The sequence below is a fragment of the Chamaea fasciata genome, unplaced genomic scaffold (genome assembly GCF_029207755.1).
Source record: "Chamaea fasciata isolate MVZ Bird 193981 ecotype frontalis unplaced genomic scaffold, bChaFas1.0.hap1 SCAF_20, whole genome shotgun sequence".
In the NCBI taxonomy this organism is placed as follows: domain Eukaryota; kingdom Metazoa; phylum Chordata; class Aves; order Passeriformes; family Sylviidae; genus Chamaea; species Chamaea fasciata.
The window spans coordinates 8,895,868-8,920,399 of record NW_027094105.1 but is presented as its reverse complement, the minus strand read 5'-3'; the positions used below and the strand labels follow the sequence as shown (position 1 = coordinate 8,920,399).

Below are 24,532 nucleotides of genomic sequence, written 5' to 3'. Positions count from 1 at the left end.
CGTTCCTCAGATCAGATGCTGGAAAAACCTCATTAAGTCTCGCTCGTGTCCTCGAGGCCCACATGTTCCTCCACAGCCAGACCTAGTTATGGGAGCGAGGAGCCATTTTACCGCAGTGCCGCCAGCCCGGCACGGCGCCGGTGACACCGCGGCCACCAAACCTGGCCAGAGCCTGGGGTGGGGGAACTGAGGCACCTTTTCCTACCCCCAGCTGCCACCCTGTCTGCCAAGAGCTAAGCCTGACCCCTCTGCGTTTAATTCTGGCCTCATCCCGCTGGTCCTTTGGTAAATCCAACACTTGTCCTGGTCCCTCACACCGGTGCCACCACTGCAGGTGGCATCAGCCTCTTCTCCCAGGTTTCCTCCGAGGGGAAACAGCCTCCAGCTGCGCCAGAGAAGGGTCAGGTTTGGACATCAGGAGGAATTTCTTCATGGAAAAGGTGGTCAGGCATTGGAAGGGGGCTGCCCAGGGAGGTGTTGGGAGTCCCCACCCCTGGAGGTGCCCAAGGAACGATTGGACGTGGCACTCAGTGCTCGTGGTGGTCAAAGTTTGATCTTGGAGGCCTTTTCCAACCTTAGGGATTCTATGAGTTGGAGATGTGGCTCTGATCCAGCTCTGGAGGTTTGGAATGGTTCTGACTACAAAAAAGAGCGAAGAAAATAAATTAAAAACCCCCGGCCTCGGGGCAAGAGGAGGATTGGTGACCCCTCCAAGGGGTGATGCTGAAGGCAGGTGAAGAGCATCAACCACCAGTGTCCCACCACACCCTCGCCAGCACCAACACTTGAGATGGGGAACAAAAAAGCAGAGAAAAAGAAAGGAGCAAAAAAAAAAATCCAGCAGCCCTCTCTGAAATTCAGAGCTTCGTCTGCTCTGCTCCTCTTTGGCTTTGTTTTTGTTTTCACAAACAGGGCTCTTGGAAACCTTGGCAATCCCTATTTTAAAGGGCTCCCCCCTCCCCCAGGCCTTTGTGAGGCTGTGGGGATCTCCATGCCAGGAGCAGGATTAGCTGCCTTCTCTCTTCCATCTTATGGTTTCATTATTCTGCACCTTTTGAGAGGGTACAGTTTATCCCGAGTAATTAAAACACAGTTAGCTCTACAAGTCCGACCCATAATGGAACAGCTTAGGTCTTACTTTTTGTAATCTCTTTTTTTTTTGTGTGTGTGTGTGCGTGTGCTCTCTTTTCCAGGAAGGCTGATACCTATAGCTGGCTTATCTCTAAACAGGAAACTCCCTCGAAAGGTGCGGGCGAGGAAGAGGAATTTCAGCAGAAACGTGGGATATTTAGAGCCTTACAACCTGCCTCTTCCCTGCATGGCCTCGGCATCGCCACCTGGTTCTCCCGACAGAAAACAAGCAGGAAAACTTGGCTGTGGGATGCCCAGCTCTGGCACAAGGGCTGCAGCATCGCCAGTGACACCTGAGAAAGCTGCTGGGATTTTTCACTTTTCCAACAGGGATGACTCCTGCCCCACAAGGATTAGGGGCAGCCTCAGAGCTGCTGCCTGCACCATCCCCGGGCTGGTCCTGTCCTTGCCTTCTGAACTGGTTTTGTTCTGTTTCTGCAGGAGTTGGCCCCGTGACAGGGATGGAAAACACAGTCCAAGGGCATAATCCCACTGCTCCGAGGAATAACGCCGAAGGCAAACCCACGTTACTCACCACAGCGGGGAAAAGCAAAATAAACCCAAAAAAAAGTGGGCAACAGCACAATTCCTGTTCAGTCTGACTCCAACAGCAGCCATGGAGGAGACCCTGACCTTGTCCCACCCCTGATCCCCCTCCTCTCCTGCCCCATCCCCACCACTGGGACCTGAAGCAGGGCAGGGAGAAGCACTCAGGCTTTTGAAGCTCATTTCCTACAACTTGTCCACTTTTCCTAGCAGATATTTCTAATATTAAAATCGTAACTTTGCTCTGTTTTCCCTCTTTTTCATATGGCTTGGTGAAAGAAAACCTTGGAAAACACTGTTTATCTGGTCACTGTCTGGCAGGGGAACGTGCCAAGAGGATGCTGAGCTCCTGTTCCTGGGATGGGATGGGACAGTGTGTAGGGCTGAGCCCACTCTCAGTGCTAAGGAAGCCTGGCTGTAGGGAACAAAAATTGTCATCTATTTGCCAAATCTTGTTCCTTGGTGAAGATTAAAATCAAACGGCTCTGAGGAAAGCTCCTCAACGAACCAGAGTTAAAACATTTGCAACGTTAGTGCAGCAATTCCAGGAGGCAGAGCAGGGGAAGCAGCTCCAGGCCAGGGGATGCTGCGTGCGGCCGGAGCTGGCAGGAAGATGTCTCTCCCTGGGGAGCTCCTGAGGATCAAACACCTGCCACAAACACCTGCAGCTCCCACGGGGAGGCCACTGAGAGGCTGAGCTTCCTTGTGGGACCCTGCCAGCTCCATCTGAGCGGGGTGCTGGGAGCTGCTTCCACACAGGACAGCACCCAGAGGGCATCTCCCCTCCGGAACTGAGCCCCCCCTGGATGTGCATCCCACCTGTCCTGGCTCCTCAGGAGGGTCTGAGCCCTGCAAGGTGCCCAGGGAAAGGGGCTGTGTGTCCAAGGAAGTGGGAGGGAAAGGACTTCTCGTGTCCCTGTGCCCACCTTGGGGCTGAGCAGCAGCTCCCAGCCGAGCGCCACCAAAGTGAAGCTGCCTCCTCTGTCTGAGGCCCATCGAGGGATTCGCACTCATCCCTTAATCCCACATTCTGGAAGGGCTGGAGAGGGATTTTATTTCATTCTGGGCACTGTGTTTCTAATGGGGAAATAAAAGAACATCAAGCCCCCAGACTGCTTTGCCCTTTCTGACAGTGACGTGCAGGACAAGGCTGGCAAAGGAGGGAGCCAGTGGGGAGAAAAGTCCATCTTTCCTTCCTCTGCAGATATTCCTAGTTAACTTCTATAAAAATGATTTTGATTTTCTTCTCCCTTCCTCCAAATACCCCACGTTCATCACTTTTTTGGAAACTCTAACTCTAAAAAGCCAGGACAGAAGACAACTCCCAAAGTGACCACCCCGCCCTCGGCCAAAAGGGCTGGTGCTCCCCTTGCCATGGATGACCCACGGCAGGTGAGCTCAGCCCTCACCTTGGGATGGATGTCACCACCACGGGGCTCAAGCCATCACCTTGGGATGGATGTCACCACCACAGGGCTCAAGCCATCACCTTGGGATGGATGTCACCATCACGGGGCTCAAGCCATCACCTTGGGATGGATGTCACCACCACAGGGCTCAAGCCCTCACCTTGGGATGGATGTCACCACCACGGGGCTCAAGCCATCACCTTGGGATGGATGTCACCACCACGGGGCTCAAGCCATTGCCTTGGGATGGATGTCACCACCACAGGGCTCAAGCCATCGCCTTGGGATGGATGTCACCACCACAGGGCTCAAGCCATCACCTTGGGATGGATGTCACCACCACAGGGCTCAAGCCATCACCTTGGGATGGATGTCACCACCACGGGGCTCAAGCCATCGCCTTGGGATGGATGTCACCACCACGGGGCTCAAGCCATCACCTTGGGATGGATGTCACCACCACGGGGCTCAAGCCATCACCTTGGGATGGATGTCACCACCACGGGGCTCAAGCCATCACCTTGGGATGGATGTCACCACCACGGGGCTCAAGCCATCACCTTGGGATGGATGTCACCACCACAGGCTCTTGCAACCACCAGGCTCCTTGCTGGCAGCCTCAGCCAAAAAACAAAGGGCTGGGCTGACCCTGGTGGATGAAGCAGCCTCTCATCCAAAGCATCTCCCAGTTGGGGAGCGATGGCACGGGGTAAGGCACCAAGCCTATCATTTGGGCAAAACCCAACGAAGGAAAGACAAAACCCCGGTGAACAACCCCAAACTGCCCACGGTGGCTGGGCCAGCACCACACAACCACCGCGAGCCAGCAGAAAACCCAAGGGGAGAGAGAGAGAGAGAGAGAGAGAGAGAGAGAGAGATCCATTACCAGAGTATCCTCCCGACGACTTGATGTACATCTGCCCGTACTGCTCCTCCACCATGGTGTCGTAGGCCTCGTCGTCCTCCTCATCCTCCTCGTTGTGGTAGGAGGTGGGGCTGTCGGTGGTGGGGATGCTGCTGGCGCCGGGGCTGGTGCGTTCCCCCTGCGAGTACTGCACCTGCTGCACGTTGGGGATCAGCGTGGCCAGGTTGGGCACGCCGTAGTAGGAGACCCGCGACAGCTTCAGCGGCCCGGCGTTGGTGCCGCCGGCGCTGCCGGGCCCGTCCCGGGCGCCGGGCTCCAGGGGCCGCTTGCCGGGCAGGCCGGGCAGGGCCTGCAGCTCCAGGTTCTCGTGTTTGACCCGCGTCAGGAGCGGGATGGGCATGGAGGGGGACATGACGTAGGGCGCCGAGGCCGACTGCAGCTGGTTGCAGGGGCTCTGCGGCTCCGAGCTGGGGTCTTCGATCATGGTGGTCTGAGAGTCACAGTGGGGTGAGCTGACCTTGAACATCAAGTCCGTCCCTTTCTCCACGATGTGCTGGATCTGCAGGAAGCCCGCCGTGTACATCACCACCAGCTGCTCGCTGGCCGCCATGGTCAGCTTGCCGGTGTAGCAGAAGGACAGGATCTGCTGGAAGCAAGCCGGGGGGACGGTGCCCGGCAGCTCAAAGGCGTTTTTGCTGTTCCCACTGAACAAGTCTCGGAAGTAGAGGCTGCTGGCGGCCAGCACGGCCCGGTGAGCCTTGAAGGCTTGGCCCTTCACCACGATGGAGACATCGCAGTAGAGCCCCAGCAGCCGCTGCTCGTTGAGGCAGCCCAGAACGGTGTTCCCGAAGTTGGGAATCTCTATGTGCAACATCTGCGACATGGCTCAGGGTCGGCTGGAGCTCCTCAGACATTCAATGCAGGGATATCCAAAGTAGGGCACATCTGAAAAACGGAGAAGGCAGGGAAGGAGAGGAGCAACGTTTTTAGACGGTTCACCAAAGCAGGCAGGGAGCACAGGAACCCACCTCGCCCGACATCAAAGCAGAGCTCTGAGAGCCAACGCGGAGAAGCAAATCGCTTAAAAAAATCACTTATCGATGGTTTCGAGCCACGTTGGGGATGCTATGGGTGGATGGCAAAGGATATTCCAAAAAAACGCAAGTATTTCCTTCCAGTTGTGGTCTGTTTAAATAAGCACCACTGATTTATTCCCCCGGGGTTTTTTTTACTTTATGCAGGAAAATCTGAACGATAATGGGAGAGAACAGTAAAGGGAAGGAAAGGCAGTCAGACAGATCTCGGTGGCATTATATAAGAAACACAACAACCAGCAGCTATGTTGAAACTACAGAAAAGATATTTATAAAACAATGTGCCATTCTGCCCGAAATAAATACAGGACTCTGCCGGAGAGAGAGCTCCCAGGAAAAAGCACTTTGAAAAGCAATCTTCCCATTTGCACCAGAAAGAGGGAGCATTTCAACAGTTAAACCCCTTTCTCAACAGATTTATCCTCCAACAAAACGAGGCTTATCTCCAAATTAAGCCAGATATTTGAGCCCCAATAAAACAAACCAACGTGCCTGCCTGCCTGCCGCAGCGAGACGCCTACCAAGTTGTCTTCTTATTTTCCTCCCCCAGATCCCGAGCGGGGCAAGGGGGGAGCCCCAGCCCAGCCCCTGGTGCAGGCAGAGCCCCCCCGGCCCCCAGCCCGGTGCCCCCGGGTACCGGAGCGAGGATCCTCCGAGCGACCCCCGGGGCTGGAGGCGGCGGCTGCGGCTCCGCATCCCGCCACGGCCGCTCTTCAGGGCCGGCCGTACCTTTTGGCCGCGGGCAGAATTGCTGAATTCCAGAATTCCACCTCCCCCCAAAATAAAGAGGAGCCCGGCGTTGGAAGGGAGCTGGTGCGCAAAGCCGGAGCAGGTAGCGCTGGTGCAGCCTGGGCGCTGGAAACTCCGGCGGAGCAAATCACTGCGGATTCCCAGACCTCCCCCGTGCTCCCTCCCCAAAGAGTCCAGGAGATTTAAAATCCTGCCTGCCTGTAATACTACTGAAGAAAAAAAAAAAAAAAAAAACGACAAAAAACCCTACGTTTAAATTTAACTAATACTGAAAGCTCAGAAGAATGATATTAAAAAAAAAAAAAAAGAGAGAGAGAGAGAGAAAAAAATAGAAGTTTATCAGAGAAAGATAAAAAAAAATCTCTGGAAAGAAAATAATAACCCACAAAGAGCTGCTCTGTTCCCATTGCCGAGGGGAGAGAAAAAAAAAAAAGGAAAAAAAAAAAAAGTCCTATCTGCAAGGCCACGGGGTAACAGGAAGAAAAGGGAACACACTCGGAGCCAATTTAATTGTATCTGCATGGTTAAAAAAAAAAAAAAAAAAATTCTTCCAGGCGAGGAAGTTCGCGGTGCCTTCGCCTGGCCGGGAGCGAACGTACCTTGAGCAGCGTCCCCGGTGCCGCCGCTGCCGAGGGGCTCCGGTCCCCCGGACCGCCGAGGGCTCAGGGGAGGGGGAAAATAAAATATAGTATCAAGCCCTGGGTTTGTATCTGCTGGAGCTCAAGCTTTTACCAAGTCAAATCTCCCCGGCAGCGCACAGCATCTAAATGAATAGGCCGGATGCAGATTAACATTCAGGCTGCTCTCTGCAATGAATAGAGCCCTTTGATTAGGGACCTGAAGTAAATGCCAGTTTCAAACCGAAGCTTTAAAAACAGAGAAATATCAGTGCCAGAGGAATGCTCTCAGTGTTGGTACAAGACAGACTTTTGATGAGTCACTGCAATGCAAACAAAGATGGCAGAAATACTGTACTGTATGCTGATGAAATGCTTAGTGGTGCCACGGCAACTGAGACAGGTTTTAAATTTATAGTGCAGTTTTGCATATGAATTACGCTGTAAACTGCCTCCCCTGCCATCTAGTACATCCAGAGTGTCAAAGCATTTAAACTATTCCAAACAGTCTGCAGAGCTGGCACTGCTGCTGGTTAACTCCTGCGGCCAGGGGAAGGCACGGAGCAGGGGTGGTGAGCATTCCCTGCGTCCCCCCAGCACCCTCCTGTACCCCCAGCATCCCCTGTACCCCCTCAGCATCTCCCCTGCATCCTCCTGCATCCCCTCACATCGCCCCAGCATCCTCCTGCATCACCCCTGCATGCCCTCAACGTTCTCCTGCATTACCCCCACGTGCCCCCAGCATCATCCTGCATCCTCCTGCATCCTTAGCATGTCCCTTGCATCCTCCTGCATCCCCCCCCCAGCATCCTCTGCATCCCCTCAACAGCTCCGCATCCTCCCTCAGCATCCTCCTGCCTGATCCAGCATCCTCCCCACCTGGCCCAGCATCCCACCCCAAGAGCACCCCCGAAAGCACCTGCCCAAAAGCACAGCTTTGGGAATGCCCAAATCTGCCCAAAATAAAGGTGCTCTTTGGGCAGCCACAGTTCTGCTTCCTGCCCCCTCCCAAGATCCCACTCCCCCCCCCCCCCCCCCCCAACAGAAGAAAGCCTTTCAAATGCAGGAAAAATGTTTACCCCTTGGGGAAAGCTTCTTTCAGTCTGTGGCTGAATCCACTAAAAGCAAATCCATTTGCTTAAGTAATGAAATCCCAGTCACATTGTCTCCTGGATTCAGATTTTAAATTACCTTCGCATTTATTGAGCATGTTTGGTGCTTTTTTCTGGGAAAGAGGGTGGGGCCTCCCTTTGCTTATTTCTCCCTTGCCCGGAGCGTTTTCCCTTGTGCCACTGGCCTCGGATTTGGCTCAGTTGCTGCCTCGGAGGGTCACACACAGTTAAAATTCCAGGCTGAGAGGTGAGGCCGTCCCTAGAGAAGGATAACTGCAGGGAGCACGGGGCTGCTGATGCTCCAGCCTGACCCTTCCCTCCTGATCCTGCTCACAGCTCCACTTCCACATCCACAGGGATGTTTGGTGCATTCAGTTCAAGCCCAGGGCAGGGAAATGCTCCCAGCAAACCCCTCTGACACGGCTGAATCCCACAGAGCCTGAAGAGCCACGCTGCTCCTACACCAGGAGTGCTTTGGGAATGCTCAACACACTCATCCAACCCCCTCAGGAGGTCACTGGGGTCTCTGCCTAGTGCTGGTGAGGAGGCAAAGGCGCCGAGAGGGGACCAAGGTGACATCCCGTGAGGAGGTGACACCACAACGACCAAGCCCGAGAGCCCAAAACCTCTCCCAGCCACAATACCACCCATCTCTGCTGGAGAAAGGATGGGATCTGCCCTGGCCAACAAAGATCCACTCGGGATCTCTGAAAATCACTGAGAAAAATCACCGAGTTGCAGGAAAACCATCGCTGCTCAGGCACCTAAGGAAGCCTCATCCGTGGTGATGGGAAGAACACGGGTGGAGAAGGATTTCCTCCTCTTTTCTTGCAGGAAGGGCTCCCTCAGAGCTGGAGAAGACACCAGGGAGGCCTTGGATGGACCTCCTTGGGCCCAGCAGGGCAGGATGTGTGGGACCAGCCAAGGACAGCTCGGTAACGAAGAACAAGCCAAACTTAAAATAAATGTCAATTATTAATATTACTTAGAATTTGCTCTATAAACAAACGGGCTGGTCAGGAGCAACCCCTGTCTCTCCCTAAAAACAGCCAATTGTGCTGGTTTGGGGTATGTTTAAGAACCCACAAAGTGCCCCAGCAACCCAAATCTTTGGCAAATCTCAGATAAAACCTCCCAGGAGAGTTTGAACCAAGATGCTCCAGACAACTGGTCCATCCCAAAATGCGGCTCTCAGGGAAATGAGGAGGGGGAAATAAGAGTTTGGTTTAGAAAGAGCATCGAGGCACACGAGCAAAGCCACACAAGGAAGCTGCAAAAGCCCAATAAACCATCAGCCAGGGCTGCTGGAATTTCTTCTTCTTCCTCCCTCTGCCCCTTCCTTTTTATGACAAGAATATATATATATATAAAAAAAAAAAGCCTCCCGAAACCCAACCCAAAACCACCAACAACCCCAAATCACGAAGAAATAAAATCAAATAAAACAGTCCTGAAAGCCCAGGAGAACCTGCCCACCACCAAACCTCACACTCCCTTAAGAACAACAGCAACAAAAAGCTACTGTGACTAGACAGCAAATGCAATAAAGCTTGCTAATTCCTAACTTTAAAATCCCTCTATTAAATATGATCATTTTTCCTTTAAACAGAGCACCAAGTGACTCTTGAAGGGTTTGAAATGGCCTCAGCCCATCTGACACAGGAAGAGCTGCGCTGCAGGAGAAACGACCTTTGCAATTACAGATGGAAACTGCATTTTTCCAATCTCATCTCCCAAGCTGAGCTGCGTCCCAAGGTGCAGGAGGAGCCCCCAGCATGACCATCACCCCAAAAAATCCAGGCCCCTTTGGGCTGGAGCGTCCTGCAGGTGACAGACCATCGACTGGGCATCTCCAAATGGGAAAACACGGATAAAACCGGATGAAAACCAGACAAACATCCCCCACCTTGATCATTTTACATATGTGACCATTCAAGCAAAACATCACTTTGTTTTCTGATGGCAGCCTCTTTCTCCAGCTCGTGGATACAGGAGGATAATTTGTACGTGTCTGCCTGATTTTTGTAAAGTCATGGCCTTTGTCACAAGATGTTCATAAAAAATGCAGCCGTTATTTGAGACAACTTCCAGGAGAGTTTGGGAATTCTCAGTTTCTGCATTCATCTGGCTTTGGGGGAGAGAAGAAAGCAGGTTTGCTCTTTTCCAAACTAATTCCCTGCTCCGAGGCCTGAAAGGTCAGGGCGAGGCGACAGCAACAAAGGGAAAAAAAGCGTCGACCTAGAATAAGATGCTGCCATCAGAGCTCCCCCAGGAGTAATCAGAAATAATTAGATAATGTATTTAAATTGTCTATTTTCTTAGCCAAACAACAAGAGAATGGTGGAGAATCATTGCCCCCAAAGCCCCCAGAGATCCCCCGAGTCCTGCAGCTCCCCAGGAAGGTGAGCTGGGCAGCAGCTGGGACAGGGACAAAAGGGACAGGGACCCTCCGGGGGTGGGAGACAAAGCGGCCAAAGGCTTCCACCCCCCCAGCCAAAGCCCCGGGAAAGAAAAGAGCTGAAAAGTCCTGCCCTTGAAGGCCCCAAAGGGTCAAAGGAAACTTCCCTTTCTTCTGTAAATGAGGAGAGAGGGGGGGAAAAAATCCCACCCTTGGATTTGAGGCTGGCAAGGGGATGTCACCCAACTGGGCAGGGGGTCCCCAAAGCCACCCAATCCCCCAGGCACAGGGGTGGCACCTGCCCTGCTCTCACTGCGGGGTTTGGGGGTTATTTCCCTATTTTTTAATGCAAAGGAGATGTATGAACCCAAGGGAAAATACGCAACAGCTCACTGCAAACTCGGTGGCCGAGTACCATTCCCAGAGACGCTGTAATGCCTCAAATAAAAGGAAGAGTTAAATAACACAGAGTTAAGCAAACTAAAGAGTTAAATAAAACAAATAGCTAAATCAAGCCAAACAAAACGCACTTCAGGTCTAGGCTGAGCATATTTCCCCTCACCCCTGCATCACAGGCTGTGCCAAAAAGCCAAAAAGCCAAAATGTCTTTACACCCCCACCCCAAAAACCGAGCACCCTCTCTCTGAGGTGAGAAAATCCAGCAGGGGGGAAGGGGAGCAGGTTTGGATCCCTGCACAGTGTTTGGCAGGGGGAAGGAAACAAGGTTAAGTTCAGCAAGCAAACGGCAGCGAGGCTCCTCTCCTGCAGCACTGGTATCTGCAGCCCCAAAGTATTTATTTTTGAAATGCTGCAAGTGGCAAGCGGCGCGGACGGACCCTATTTTTAGTGCAGCAGCCAGTGGCAATGGGTGAAAGGAGATTATTTCTGCCTTATTAAGAGCAGGGAGTGAATTTGCAAATATTACTCAGGAACACACGGGCGGCCCACACGCAGCAGACACGCAGAGCACCACGGAGCCACCGCGGCTTCACGATCCTCAAAGTTTCCCACGGAAAGTAGAGCCCCGGAGGCTGGGGCAGGGAATGAGGAGGGGGGAAGAAGATGGAAAAGTGGATTGAAATCGTGCTGGTGGCGCAGCTCCGGAGGTGTGGGCAGCCCCACTGCCGGGGCAGCCCGGGGATGGGGCTGGGAGTGCTCAGTTTGGGGTCCTGGCGCTGCCCTGGGGGCTCTTCTGGGGACCCTGGCACAGCCCCGAGGGGTCTCTCCTTGGGGACCCTGGAACAGCCCTGGGGGCTTTTCCTGGGGACGCTGGCACAACCTTGAGGGGTCTCTCCCCAGTTCCTGGCACAGCCCCGAGGGGTCTCACCCCAATCCCCCATCAGAGCCCCGTGGGGTCTCTTTATGGGGACCCTGCCACAGCCCCAGGGACCCCAGTACTGCCCCGAGGGGTCTCACCCCGATCCCCCGGCACTGTCCCGAGGGGTCTCACCCCGATCCCCCGGCACTGCCCCGAGGGGTCTCACCCCGATCCCCCGGCACTGTCCCGAGGGGTCTCACCCCAATCCCCCGGCACTGCCCCGAGGGGTCTCACCCCGATCCCCCGGCACTGCCCCGAGGGGTCTCACCCCGATCCCCCGGCACTGTCCCGAGGGGTCTCACCCCAATCCCCCGGCACTGCCCCGAGGGGTCTCACCCCAATCCCCCGGCACTGCCCCGAGGGTCTCACCCCAATCCCCCTCACACCTCCAAGGGGTCTCTTTATGGGGACCCTGGCACAATCCCAAGGACCCCCCAGCACTGCCCCGAGGGGTCTCTCCCCAATCCCCCGGCACAGCCCCGAGGGGTCTCACCCCAATCCCCCGGCACTGCCCCGAGGGGTCTCCTCGTGGGGACCCCGGCCCAGCCCCGTGTCCCCCCGCGGTGGCAGCAGAGCCCCGGGCTCTGTCCTGCTGCAAGGTGAGTCACCGGCAGCCCGGGTGCACCGCGGCTCCTCGAGGTCACCCACCCGGCAGCTCCGAAAAGTGCCGTCATTCAGCCAGGGAGAAGCGTGTTATTGCCATTATTATTTAATTAGGGTTTTTTTTTTTTCTTCCTTTCTCTCTTTCCCCCTTTCCCTAACACTGATCTTAAGAGCTCTCAAAGCAAGGAGAAGCAAAAATAGAAAAAAAAAAGCAACATTTTAATTTTTTTTTTTTTTTCAGATTGCTGCAAGGGGAAGGGAGAAGGGAGAGACACGGCTAGAAAATACAATTATTCTGCAGAACGGAGTATTTTGCCATCTAATAAAAAACTCAAGACCCCGAGTAAGTTATGGCTACAGGAAAGCACAGAGCAACCCATCACCCTGCCTGCAGCATCCCATCACAAGCACTAATTCCCATCCGTAACACATCAAAAAAGACAAGTGCCATGCTGAATCCTATTCTCCTCACTCCTAGTACACAACAGCAGAGCTAGCAATATATAACATGCATGACTCAGTCCTAGCACCGTGCCACTACGGAACAGAAAGCTTTAAAATAAAGTAAATATCTTAAAAGGTCAATTAAAAAAAGCTTACAAAACATCAGACGCTGCTTCTTGCTAGAGCTCATTACCTAGTATGGTGGAGCTGCCTGTGTGTTTTTTTTTCTTGTGCAAGTTAGTCTGTGAGTCAGCATTAACACACATGAGAACATCAGGAATACTGCCTAGTTCTGATGCAATGGAGGTTGTAAAAAAAAAAAAAAAAAAAAAAAAAAAGGAGAAGAAGAAGAAATCGCACTCGGTTTGGACGGGAGCCTGTAATTCAATTGCCTTTACTTTTCAATTACTGCATAGCCTACCCTGACCAACCTGCAGAGGGGAAGGAAACTTTGCTTACATCTCTGTCTTAAAATTAATGACTTTTACTTTTGGCTACAGCTTATTCTCCCTGCTTAAAAAAAAAAAAAAAAAAAAAAAAAAAAGACATAACATACTTAACCCTTCAAGGGCAGCTGAGCCCACGCAGCAATTGGGATCTTCGTGTTTTCTGTAGGAATTTCAGGGCTGCCAAAAAGTTCTGGTGGAGGGAGACATTTCTACATTAAACTTTTAATACTCTATAAAGCAAAGCTACAATTGCATCTGAGGCTTGATCCTTAATGGAAGTAGAAGGCTGCAGACAAGGGAAGTCGGAGACTGCAGAAATTTAACTCTGCGCTGCTGGGCTCAGACAGGCAGACACGAGACTGCACAGGAGCTCCTTCAAAAATGAGGGGCTTGGTCATCCAGCAAAAAAAACCCTGAGAAACCTCAAACTGGTGACATGGGGTGGCCACCCCACTTTGCTCAGGCAGGTGGAGGCCAAGCTGAAAACCTGCATTTTTTTTTCAATATATCGCATTAACTGCTTGTAGCCCAGCAAAGAACTCCCTGTCTCCCCTCTCCCTCGGGGAAAAACCCCTCCAGACTGATCCCTGCTCCCAGGATCACCGAGTACAGGAGCCTCAACGCTGACTTTTCATTTCTGCCTCCTCTCCTCCTGCCAAAAAAACCCTTCACTGGGGGCAACAAATTGTGCCCAAAGCTTCAGAATGTGACTATTTCTAAACACCCCCGGACAACACTGCAGCCTAGAATATTGTATTATATATATATGCAGCTGATGATTACATATATGAAATATTATAATATAGATGATGTATGATCAGTATATTATTTTTTAAATACATATATTATATGTTAAACTATGTCCACCAACATCTGACAAGTCCTGAGCTGCTGGCAGAGCCCTGCTAATGCCCAGCACTGAAATTCCTTAAACCTGGGGAGGTTTTAATCTCTGCAGCAGAGAGGGGTCAGAGGTTGGAGTGAGAAAGTCTCCCCAGCGCTCACGACCTGAGCTGGTCCCACGCCAACAAACACTGACCAGACCTCAATAACATAAATATTTTTAGGTCTATTTTATATATATATATATAAAATTTATACAAGTCTATCTAATTCATATAGACTCATAATCCAGTAGATCACAAGAAATGCCAAACCCCAGTTCAGTCCGCCGGTGGTTTTCATGAGCAGACACAAACACTGCAAAACTCCTTCTTTTTTTCCAAGTATAAATACTTATTAATGCTGATTAACCAACAGAGAACCCCTCCTAATATTAGAGATCAATCACTTCTGCAGCCTCTCCTGCAGGCAAGGCTCTGTCTCAAACCAGTATGAGCCTGGTGGGGTTATTTTTCCTTAAGCATGTGGGATACTTGAATACAGATGAATTGAGTTTTAAAGGAGAAAAAAAAAAAAACACAACAAAAAAAAAAAACCAAAAAAAAAAAAACCCCAAGCAGCAACTTCTGGGCCAAGTTCTTGTGTGCCAAACTTTTCAACTGCCACAGCACAGCTCGACAGTGTTTCAAAAGAATTTAAGCACTGTTTTGAATACTGCTGACAATCTTCCTCATCAAAATTTGTAATTTAAAATACCTCGAATCTGAAAAGCACGCTCCCTGGGGCATGCTGCATTCCCCCCTCCCCACCGCCCACCCTCCCCAAGCCCCGTTTGGAATAAAATCCAAATATCTGGCTGGGTTTTCCCCCCCCTCTCCCTCCCTCCTGCAGCCCCCCAGCATCCGCTGCATCCCGCAGGGAGCCCCGAGCTGCTTCTGCAGGGCAGCCGTGGATGGAGCCTCTGTGTGCACCCCAAAACATAGCCACCTTCCTCTTCTACACCTCCGGGGGCTGGCTTACAGATAAGATCAGTCACTGGTTTAGAGGTAAAATCACTGATTCAGAGCTAAGTCCAGTTACTGATTGAGGGATAAAACCAGTCACTGATTTAGAGCTAAAACCAGCGACTGATTTAGGGCTAAAACCAGTTAGTGATTAAGAGTTAAAACCAGTCACAGAGTTAAAACCAGTGACTGCTTTAGGGCTAAAACCAGTCACAAAGTTAAAACCAGTTACTGATTTAGGGCTAAAACCAGTCACAAAGTTAAAACCAGTGACTGATTTAGGGCTAAAACCAGTCACAGAGTTAAAACCAGTTACTGATTTAGGGCTAAAACCAGTCACAGAGTTAAAACCAGTGACTGATTTAGGGCTAAAACCAGTTACTGATTTAGACTTAAAACCAGTCACTGATTTAAAGCTATAACCAGTGGCTGATTTAGAATTAAAACCAGTTACTGATTTTAAGCTAAAACCAGGTGCTGATTTAGGGCTAAAACCAGTCACTGATTTAGAATTAAAACCAGTGACTGATTTAAAGCCCAAACCAGTGACTGATATAGGGCTAAACCCAGTCAGGGATTCAGAGCTAAGACCAGGTTGTCCTGACTCCTCCACGGAGAAGGGGTTAATCCCAGGAGCCCCATTCCCAGCTCTCCAATGGATAAGATGTTCCTCCAGACGTGTCCATAATAACCCCCTGAAACAATTCCCTGCCAACCGAGCCTAACCCTCGAGGAGCAGCCACAGGAATTTCTTTGGGGTGCCGGCGGAGCAGCAGCTCCATTTTGGCAAAAAAAGGATCGTGTTTGAGGTTCCCTCCCAGAGCTGCAAAAAAAAAAAGCACCTTGAAAAGGTCGACGAGAGCGCTTTCACATTCTCAGATCCATCTCCAAAAAAAAATAATATAAATAAATAAATAAAAAACCACCAAAAACGGCGCCCGCAGATGAAACGGATTGACCCAGACAAGAAACTGCAACAGCCTCTGTGAAATAATCCATCACCACCCCTCTGCCAGCCGCAGCCGCCTTTGTCATGGGAACGCTTGGGAATCTCACCTACCTATTGCAGCCGAGCAGGGGCTGGAGAGGATTTAAATCCCAGCCCTGCTCCCCTGGGATGGAACCAAAGCCGGAGCTGCGGAGCGCCAAGCCCCGGCACACAACAGCAAATACCTCCATATTCCAAAGGCTGTGCCCATTACCGAACTCATTAAAGACAGTGATACTTTGTAACGCGCTCTAATCTTTAATATTCATAGTTTGCCTCATTTGCATAGCATGCCATAAATAGTTGAAGCAGAGGTAAAACACAAAGCGCTCCACTTGCATTTCTAATTATGCCTAAAAATCAAATGTAAATCACAACACAGCCAAGACACAGAAAATATTAAATTTGCTGGCTCTCAGTTAAAAATCTTTTAAACAATCCCCCTCCCAAACCAGGCTCGCAAACCCAATTATTTTTAAAAAGAAAAATCAAAGGGGGCTCACGTTGGCTGCTTTTGAAGAGGAGCTGACACATCCCAGCCCTGGCGAGGGACCCAGCAGCATTCCCAGAGCCAGCTCATCTCCCCCAAACCATCCCCAAAAAGCTGCCCTTCCCACGGGGCTGGGCTGCAGCTGCCCCTTTAACCTCGGTCTTTGGAGGAACAACAGGAGCCTTTTGCTGCGGGGTGCCTGGCAAAGCTGATGCCCAGCAAAGGAGGTAAATTTGAAACATCAGCTCGAACGTGAACCTGTGCCACGGCGTTGGGCTGGCTGGAGGTCAGGCTTTGGGATTTGGGAGAGGCAAGGAGAGAGGCTCAAGGTTTAAGGAGGAAAGTTTTGGGGTGCTGGCACTCAGCAGCTCCGTGCGGGGAAGGAAACAGCAGATTCCTGCTCACGGTCTACCAAAAGCATGCAGAGGCAGCACAGGGTGTTTCTCTCTCTGCTGTGTTTTTTCCCAGAACATGGAAGAGCCCTTGGAGCAGGAGCTGCCCCACAGTCCTGTGGAAAAGGCTCAAGACCCCATTCAGCTGCTGAATGGAAAGGTTTGAGCCCTGTTTGATCCCTGTGATGGATCTTCCAGATCCACCCCAAATATCAGCCCTCTTTATGGGAGCTGCAGCGAATCCTCCTGCCTCCCCCAGAGAGGATCCTGGGGAACTGTGTGGCGCTGGCAGTGGCTCGTGGGACCTCACCCCCAACCACCACAATCCTGCAGGATTGCTCCACAACAGCATTGGATTTATCAGCTTTTAGGGAAAAGTGTGGCATCAGCCCCGGAGCCAGGCTGCACCCGGGGGGAAACAGGGCTGAGGTGTCCTCACCTGCACAGACGAACTGAGCCCGCTTCCCCCAGCTCACAGAGGCACCAGGAGATTTTATATCTGCAAAGCACCTCGATATGCTTGGACAAAAAATTGTTGTTAGTACATTCCTGACAGTGGCACAAAGGATTCACCTGACGCTTCTGCATCAGGCACCATAAAATCCTCACGATTTTATGGAAAGCCTTTATGGAAATCCTCTTCATTTTATGGAAGTCCATCACCACCACCACCACCACCACCACGTGAAAATGCACATTTTTTAGTTCAAGAGCGCTGCAGCCTCAACCCAACGCTGCTCCTTGCCCACCACACTGATCCAACACGCTGCTGCTGCTCCCTGGAAGCTCAAAACCTTCCTAAATCTTCATCCACCTCCCCACTCCTCCTCTTCACCTCCCAAGAAACTACTCACAACAGAGAGACACAGCATCCACAAGACTCAGAGTTTTACAGACGTATGCCCGAAGATTAAATTAACTTTACAAAAGCAGGACAAAAATCCCGCTCCTTGGGAAGGCAAGAGGTGCCCTGGGCCTGGCAGAGGACCTTGGAGTGAGGAAGGCTGGATGCCACAGGGATCTTTTCCCACTTTTCTTCCCTTTCCCACTGGGGCCCCAGCTGCATAACCCCACCACATGTTAATGGAAGGCTGTGCCCAGGGAAAAAAGCATTTTTAAGTCACTTGAACCCAGACTGATTTTGAAGGAATCAGCTAAATACCACCACAGTGAGCTGGGCACGTCGTGGCCACCCCGGCTCCGAGCCATCAGCTCTCCCTCCTGAGATTTCTCCCGCTTAACAAAAGGCTTAAAGAGACTTCTGAGAATGAAAAGCTGGAAAAATAAAAAAAAAAACAAACCCAAAAAAACCCCCCAACATATTATCAGTGCCATATTCTCCTCCTATTTGTACTCTGGTTTTCCAGGGTCCCTAAATCCCATCAGTGAACGGGTCCAGACTTCCCCTTGCATCCCCCCTCCCCTGCTGCTGCAGCTCACCCTGCCCCTTTCCAGACTCGAGCCCAGCTCAGCAACTCCACTGCAGCAGCTCTAAGAGTGAAAAGAATTTTTTTTTTTTTCTCTGCCATATCGACTTGCAAAGAATTCCAGAGACATTGTTAAATTTAACCCCAAAAGGTGAGCAACCGCCCCGTGCCCCCAGCCCTGCCCAGGGAGAAGTGAAAGCGAGCAGCTCACAGCCTGCACGGCTTTTCTGCTCTTCGTATGTACCCTGGCATCTTGCCCAGACCTATTTTTAAGCCCATTTACTAGAAATCCCACAAATTAAAGGAAATACGGATAATGTTGTAAGAATCCTTTGGGCCAAATAAAAGCTACACATAATTTTCCTTGTGCATCAAGAGTAAGATCCTTAACCGCAAAAACCAGATTTCCCCAAAGCTCTTTTGCAACGGCGAGAGAGAATCTTGTTTTGTAAAAAGTTGCTTTGATTCACTCCTGGATTACAGGGAGCGCGGCGGCTCCGCTGCCTCCCGGCCAAACCCGGCAGTGATTCCTGTTATGAAACACAAAGGTGTTAGGAGAACACAAATAAATTAAACATCTCCAGCTCTGGAACGGGGACTGCAGTGACAGCAAGGAACAGAGGGCTGTTGGGGAGAAGCTGGAGGATGGTTATTGGGGTTTTTTTCCCCTCTCTGCAGAGGTGGGTTTATCTCCCAGCTTCTATCCAGCTGTGTGCTCACAGCGCTCGTGGAGGGTCAGCGTGCTGGAAAGATTTCCAGCCCGCCCTGCTGCAGGCAGGACAGTCAGCTCAGAGCCTCTCCTCCATCCCCAGATCCCAGCAGTGCCACCCAGTGCCACCAGCAGTGCCACCTGCACCCCCAGGACGGGGACACGGTGGGGCCACTGTGAGCTGTGCATCACCCCGGCCCCAGCGAGGGGTCCCCACAGCATCTCCTGGGGGATTTTCTGAGGAAACAGTGATTTTAGACAAAAACAATCTGTCTCTGCGTCTCTCTTGGAACGATTTCAGTGAGCAGGGAATAAAGGAGCATCCACCTGCAGCAGGGCATTGGGAAAGAGGGAAGAGCCGTGTTTCATGCAGCATCCACGATCTTAACTTCAAATAAACTCCACCAACAGCTCTTGTACTGGGGCAGCATTAAAAAGAAGCCAACAACCAGATCTGTGTTTCACTAAAACTCACCAGACAAGCAGAAACAGCCCCAAAACACAGCAAGTCAAAGCAGCATTTGTGGTTAGTCCTGGCAGGGAGGGAATGAGGGGAAGGTGCTTCCTTTCCCCGTCCAACCTCACTCTGCCCTCGCTCCCCTCCATCCCCACCACTGGCTTCAAATGTCTTCCTCACAAACATTCCAGCTTCCTTTTTTTTTTTAAAAAAAGGAAAATAATCATGCCAGGGGAATAACCACTTTTCTCTCCTACAAACACACAGACACGAACAGTTAAACACGCAACTTCGGGAACTTTTCCAAGATTTATATGTTTTGCATGGAAAGCAAATGTTGGTGGTTTGGTTGTTTTGTTTTTTTTTTTCCCCCCACTGCCCGGGAAAATATTGAAGCTCTAAGTTTATGGAGCCAAGTCCATTTATTGCTGGTTTGTGCTGCTGCTCAGACAGAATTAAATTAGTGATTTAGGCAGCACTGGGCGATGCAGCGCTGGCCAGTGCCTGAGCCCCCAGCCTGGAGCTGTGTCAGCACGTGGCTCTGGGAATTCTGGCCCAGATGGAGTTTTATCCACGGCACAGGATGGCAGGAGTGTCCGAAGGATGGCCACCCTTCCTTGGAGCACCCCAAGGCTCCCAGGAGAGCCCCCCAGGTCCCTCCCAGCCCCAGCCAGTTCATCGCCCTCGTGCTTTTTGATGCAGTCAAAGTCTTCTCGTGGTGATGCCCTTAGAAACAGCGACACTTGATTTGCATTCTCCTGGCCCATTTTACTGAATCCCTGCCTTCAGATGGAAACTCCTCCCCGTGCTCCCAGCTCAGAGCACCTCCATCAGTGCTGCTGGGACCAGGCCCGTGAGCCGGGCAATGGGCAGCAGTCCTGTCCCATCCCTGCAAGTGTCCAAACCCAGGTTGGAAAGGGCTTGGAGCAACCTGGGACAGCGGAAGGTGTCCCTGCCCCATGGCAGGGGAGGGAATGGGATGAGCTTTAAGGTCCCTTCCAATAAAAATCATTCTGGAATTCCATAAACCCCCGAGATTCACTCAGTCCCAAGCCTCAGCCACTCGCTCAGACCTGGAGACCTTCAGCTTTTTGCACCAAGCCAGCCAGTGATTTTTTTTTTTTTTTTGGCTCTACATTTCCACCTATTTGTGTATTTTTGCAAATCTTTCTGGCCAGTTAAACCAGAACCGTGGCGATTGCGAAATCCAGGAAATTTGCTGCAACGCTCTGTAACTCTTGCGAGGCAATTAGCCAAAACCTCACACAAATAAGCTTTTTTTTTTTTTTTTTTTTTTTTTTTTTTTTGCCACACCATCCTAACCACCAAAGCATTAACCCATTTTCTTAGGAAACAACATCTGCTGAAACAACTTCCTAATCTAGCAGCAGGCATGGAAAAAATCCACTGCAGTACCTCTAGTGCGTGGTAAAGAGAATTAGCAGATTTGTCCTGCTCAGAGGGTACTGACCAGACCCAGCCTCCTCTCACAGACTCTCTCCCTGGAATATTTATTCCCTGGGGCAGGAAAAGTGTTAAGGTCAAAGGTTTTCCTGCAGCACACACGTTTTAGAGACAGAGGTGATGGTGGAGCAGCCTGAGGGCTTTGGAGCAGGATTTGCATCCCTGGACCCGACTGTTGTGGGGTCTGAAATCCTGGGAGCTATAGGAGCTGCACCCTATAGCTGTAGGGATAAATCAAAGCACAGCAGGATGGCACAGGTGTCGTTTGTGAGAATAAACAAACTGCTGTTCTACAAAATAAAGCGACAGTTTCCATTTTCTATCCTGGCCTTTACACAGCTTTTTTTTTTTTTTTTTTTCTGGGAAAAGGGGAACGTAGAGCCAAAATCAGGCTCCACGATTTGCCCTAGGAAAGACAGAAAGCTTCACACCGCATCCTTCTCCTTACTCCAGATTAAAACAGCAGCCGCACTTCTGTGCCACTTGTTAGAACTCATTTCCTCCCATACTCTCTGCCCCTGCTTTCTCCACCATCCCGAAAAACCAATAAAAGAAAATAAAAAGGCCTTTCTTTTGGGAACGCAGTGGCAATAATACAGCTCCCATCCGTTGATAAGTCCGAGGACCTGCACGGGGAGCAGAGAGGCTGTGAAGCTGAAAGGGAGTCAAGTGTTTGCATGGCTTTACTGAGAAACGAAATCCAGCTTTAAACACAGCAAATCGGAGACTATTCTGAATCACCTCTTGAATTTTTTAATGCTACTCCTGGGAGCGCTGAAGGTAAATATGTTAATTTGACTTCAATCATGGTGCAGGGAAGAAAAAAAAAAAAAGGCAAAAAAAAAAAAAAAGCAGCACACTGTATTAGTTTAGGGTACTAAGTCTTAAAACTATTCATGCATTTCTGCATATTTTATACTCAGCAAATAAAGTTCCAAGGTTCTATAAGGAGGCTGCAAAATTATTCTGAGTAAGCAATAATGAGCTGTGCATTATATAAGGTTGATACTAATGGTAATCTATTATTAAAATTTGAGAGTTATAGCAGCCCCATAAGAGTCCGAGAGCAGGTTTTCCTCCCCGGGAAGGGAGAGCAGCATCTGGAGCAGGGAGCTCGGCCAGACAGGTTTTAGGGGACCCAAGCTGCACCCCAGGTCCTTGGGATAATTTGTCCCATGTCTAGTTAACTCTTCCACAGGTCCCTGTCCCACTGCACAGGCACCATCCTGAGTTACAGCAGGTTCACATTCCCAGCGTGTTTCATCCTCTGCCTGAGCGTACCAGAGCTCCCAAAACGCATCAAAAAAAATTAACAGGGCCTCAGGTTTGTACATCTCAACCACCCCAGAGCCGGCTGGACCCTTGATTCCTGCTGGGATGCCCCACCTGGGTTGCAAGGAGGGCAGGGATGTGTCCAGTGAGACCCAGTGGGCTTTTCCTACCTGTCCCCTCCTGCCAAATCCCCTCCAGGGCCTCCACAGAGCACCACGACATCCAGGGTGGGCACAGGGACTCAAATGCACCGTGGAAGAGGGCACATCCCAGCATCCTGGTCCAGGGGAAGATTCCCTGCCCTTGGCACAGGGTTGGAACAAGACAAGGCTTTAAAGTCTCTTCCAAACCAAATCATCCCGTGGTTTTACAATGCTCAGCATGTTCAAGCCAAGCTTTGCTTGGGGCTGGTTTGAGCTGGGCTTGTCCTGCCCCTCTCCCAGCCCCATTCCCTCCTGGAGAGAGAGATGCTTTCCTGGGGGCTGCTGCTTCAGGATCCATCCCTGAGACAGAGCTGTGGATTTTAAGGACAAATCATCACCTCCTGGAACAGCACCTCTCTGCACTGCTGTGAGAGAAACAAAGAGCAAAAAAGCCCAGAGTTTGGCTCATTTTCCTCCTTCCTACAGCTTTTGGTGAGAACTGAAGCAGTCTCTGGAGGCTGTAAATCTGGATCTGGAGAACTCACACAGAAATAGGCACATCAGTGAGGGACCAGGACGTGTCCATGTTTAACCTGCACACCTCACAGGGCTCATGGATCCTGAACACACCTGGGAACACGGTGGCCTCACCTCATCCCCTGCCCCTCGGGGGAAAATCCTCCCTTGGTTTTGCACAAAACGCAAAATTACATTTTTTTCCTGCGTTTCTGAGCGTGTTGCAGCGCACAGCCAAGCTCCTCTCTCCCAGATGAAATCCTGCAGCAAGTGCAGATCCCGAAGGCAACGCTCTGCCCAAACCAGAGGATAATGAACCATGATAATTCCAGGAGAAACAAACTTAAGAGTCTGAGACCTTCCTGCGCCGAGAAGGATCTCAAACGGCGACTTTGCTCTCTCCACGCTGTGAAAAAGGCACTGGGAAGGAAACCCAAAGAGAGCAGGTCAGGTTTGCTGGGTGTTTATGGCACCCACCTGCCCTGTGCCCATTCCCTGCTGTGTTCCCTGCCTGGGCTGAAGGAGTTAACAGCTCCTGTGGGATGTAACAGGAGCTGGAGTTAGTCACCCAGGCATGTCCGGATTGGTATCAACCCCGAGCTGCCTATGAATGAAGTTGCCTTGGAGATGCAGCCAAAACCAATGACCAGATATTAACTTTTCACCACGGGGCTGCCAAGGCAGGCAGAACGTGTGAAACCAGCAGGACACAGCTTCCAGCCAAGCTGGAACATCCGGATGCAACGTCAGGAACCCCCGATTCCCCCTGGAGGAGTAAAACTCTGTGTCTTTGCTCAAGCAACAAGAGAAATTTCCTGTGGCAAAGCCAAGCAGGCCAAGGGCTGGCAATGGAACCCAGCTCTGGGACCTTCTGGAATGAGCAATTAATGTCCATAAGCAAGACGATGCCTTCCCTCGGTTTAATTTTAAAGCTGATATTAAAGATAGCAGCTCATTGCTATTAAAGATACCAAGCTCCTTAATTCTTCCTGGAATCAGCTTCATAAGCAGAAAAAGCAGCACGGGCACCTTCCCCAATGCAGCTGAAATGAGACATCATGAAACAAAAGCATTAAGAAGGAGTTCAGAGGCTGGGCTGGAGCAGGATCACACATCTGCCTAAGCCAGCACTTCCTCTCCACTTCCAGGGGCAGCTTTGGAGGTGGGTGAGCAGGAAGGAGAGGCTGCCCTGACCACCTGCTGCCTCCCAGGGCAGGCACACAGAAGGAAACTCAACTTCAAGCAGAACTTTCTCAATCTCAGCTCAGAGCTTCCTTCTGTGCCCCCCCTGAGGGTGCTCAGCCACTTCCCAAGGGGACTGTGTGAGGGTGACCAAAAAGGTGGCAGCAGGTAGCACCAACAGGAAGAGCATCCACTAAAGTCCCACCTCAGCTGCACCTCTCCTCCCTCCAACCTCACTGACCCAAGGGGAAAAAAAAAAAATCAGCTTTCAACCACGACAAGGCTTGCTCTGCACGGGATAAACCAGAGCAGCCCCCTCCACGCCTGCCACCGGGGAGCACACGGCGCCAACGGGCACACCACAAACCCTGATTTCCACCCCAAAACCCAGCCTCTGCAGGGGATGAAGCTTTCCAAACCCTGCAGTGAACTCCTCTGCGTTTCACACAGGGAAATGACCTGCAGGGCTGCGCTGGACACCAAGCCCAGCCCCACCACCAGCACCCGGCAGTGATGAACGGGTGGCGAAGCCACACTTGGGGCTGTTGGGGACATCACAGACCCATGGGCACCAAGTGAAATGGACGTGCTCCCATCAGAGCAAACATTTCCTTCCCATCCACACGCCAGCCCCTTGATATTTTTCTTTCCCCTGAAGGAAAAACAGAAGATGCTTTCCATAAGCAGACGATTTCAGCAGCTAATTTTACCATCACTTATGGTCGACTTTATGACTAAGATTTCATGCTGACTATATTAATCCTGTCAAATTTCAGAGTGAGAGAGAAATGATACTGTATATTTTATGGCTGCAATAACTTCTAAGCCATTAGACATGCATGCTGACATGAAAGTAATCAAATTGATTTTTCCCTATTACAATGAAGAACTTTGTATGAGCAAATAGTC

General features: G+C 51.0%; 1 protein-coding gene across 4 annotated transcripts in view; it reads right to left on the bottom strand.

Moving 5' to 3' along the window:
• Nucleotides 1–24,532, bottom strand: part of NACC2 (NACC family member 2) — a 55,977-nt gene that overhangs the window by 14,979 nt on the left and 16,466 nt on the right. For 3 of the 4 annotated variants that reach the window (XM_066200986.1, XM_066200982.1, XM_066200985.1), the window contains exon 2: nucleotides 3,973–4,896. In XM_066200986.1, the coding sequence (XP_066057083.1) occupies nucleotides 3,973–4,834 (862 nt within the window). In that variant the 5' untranslated portion in view covers nucleotides 4,835–4,896. Of the gene's footprint in view, nucleotides 1–3,972; nucleotides 4,897–6,394; nucleotides 6,513–24,532 lie in introns of those variants that run through there. The other variant, XM_066200983.1, reaches the window with a different exon arrangement.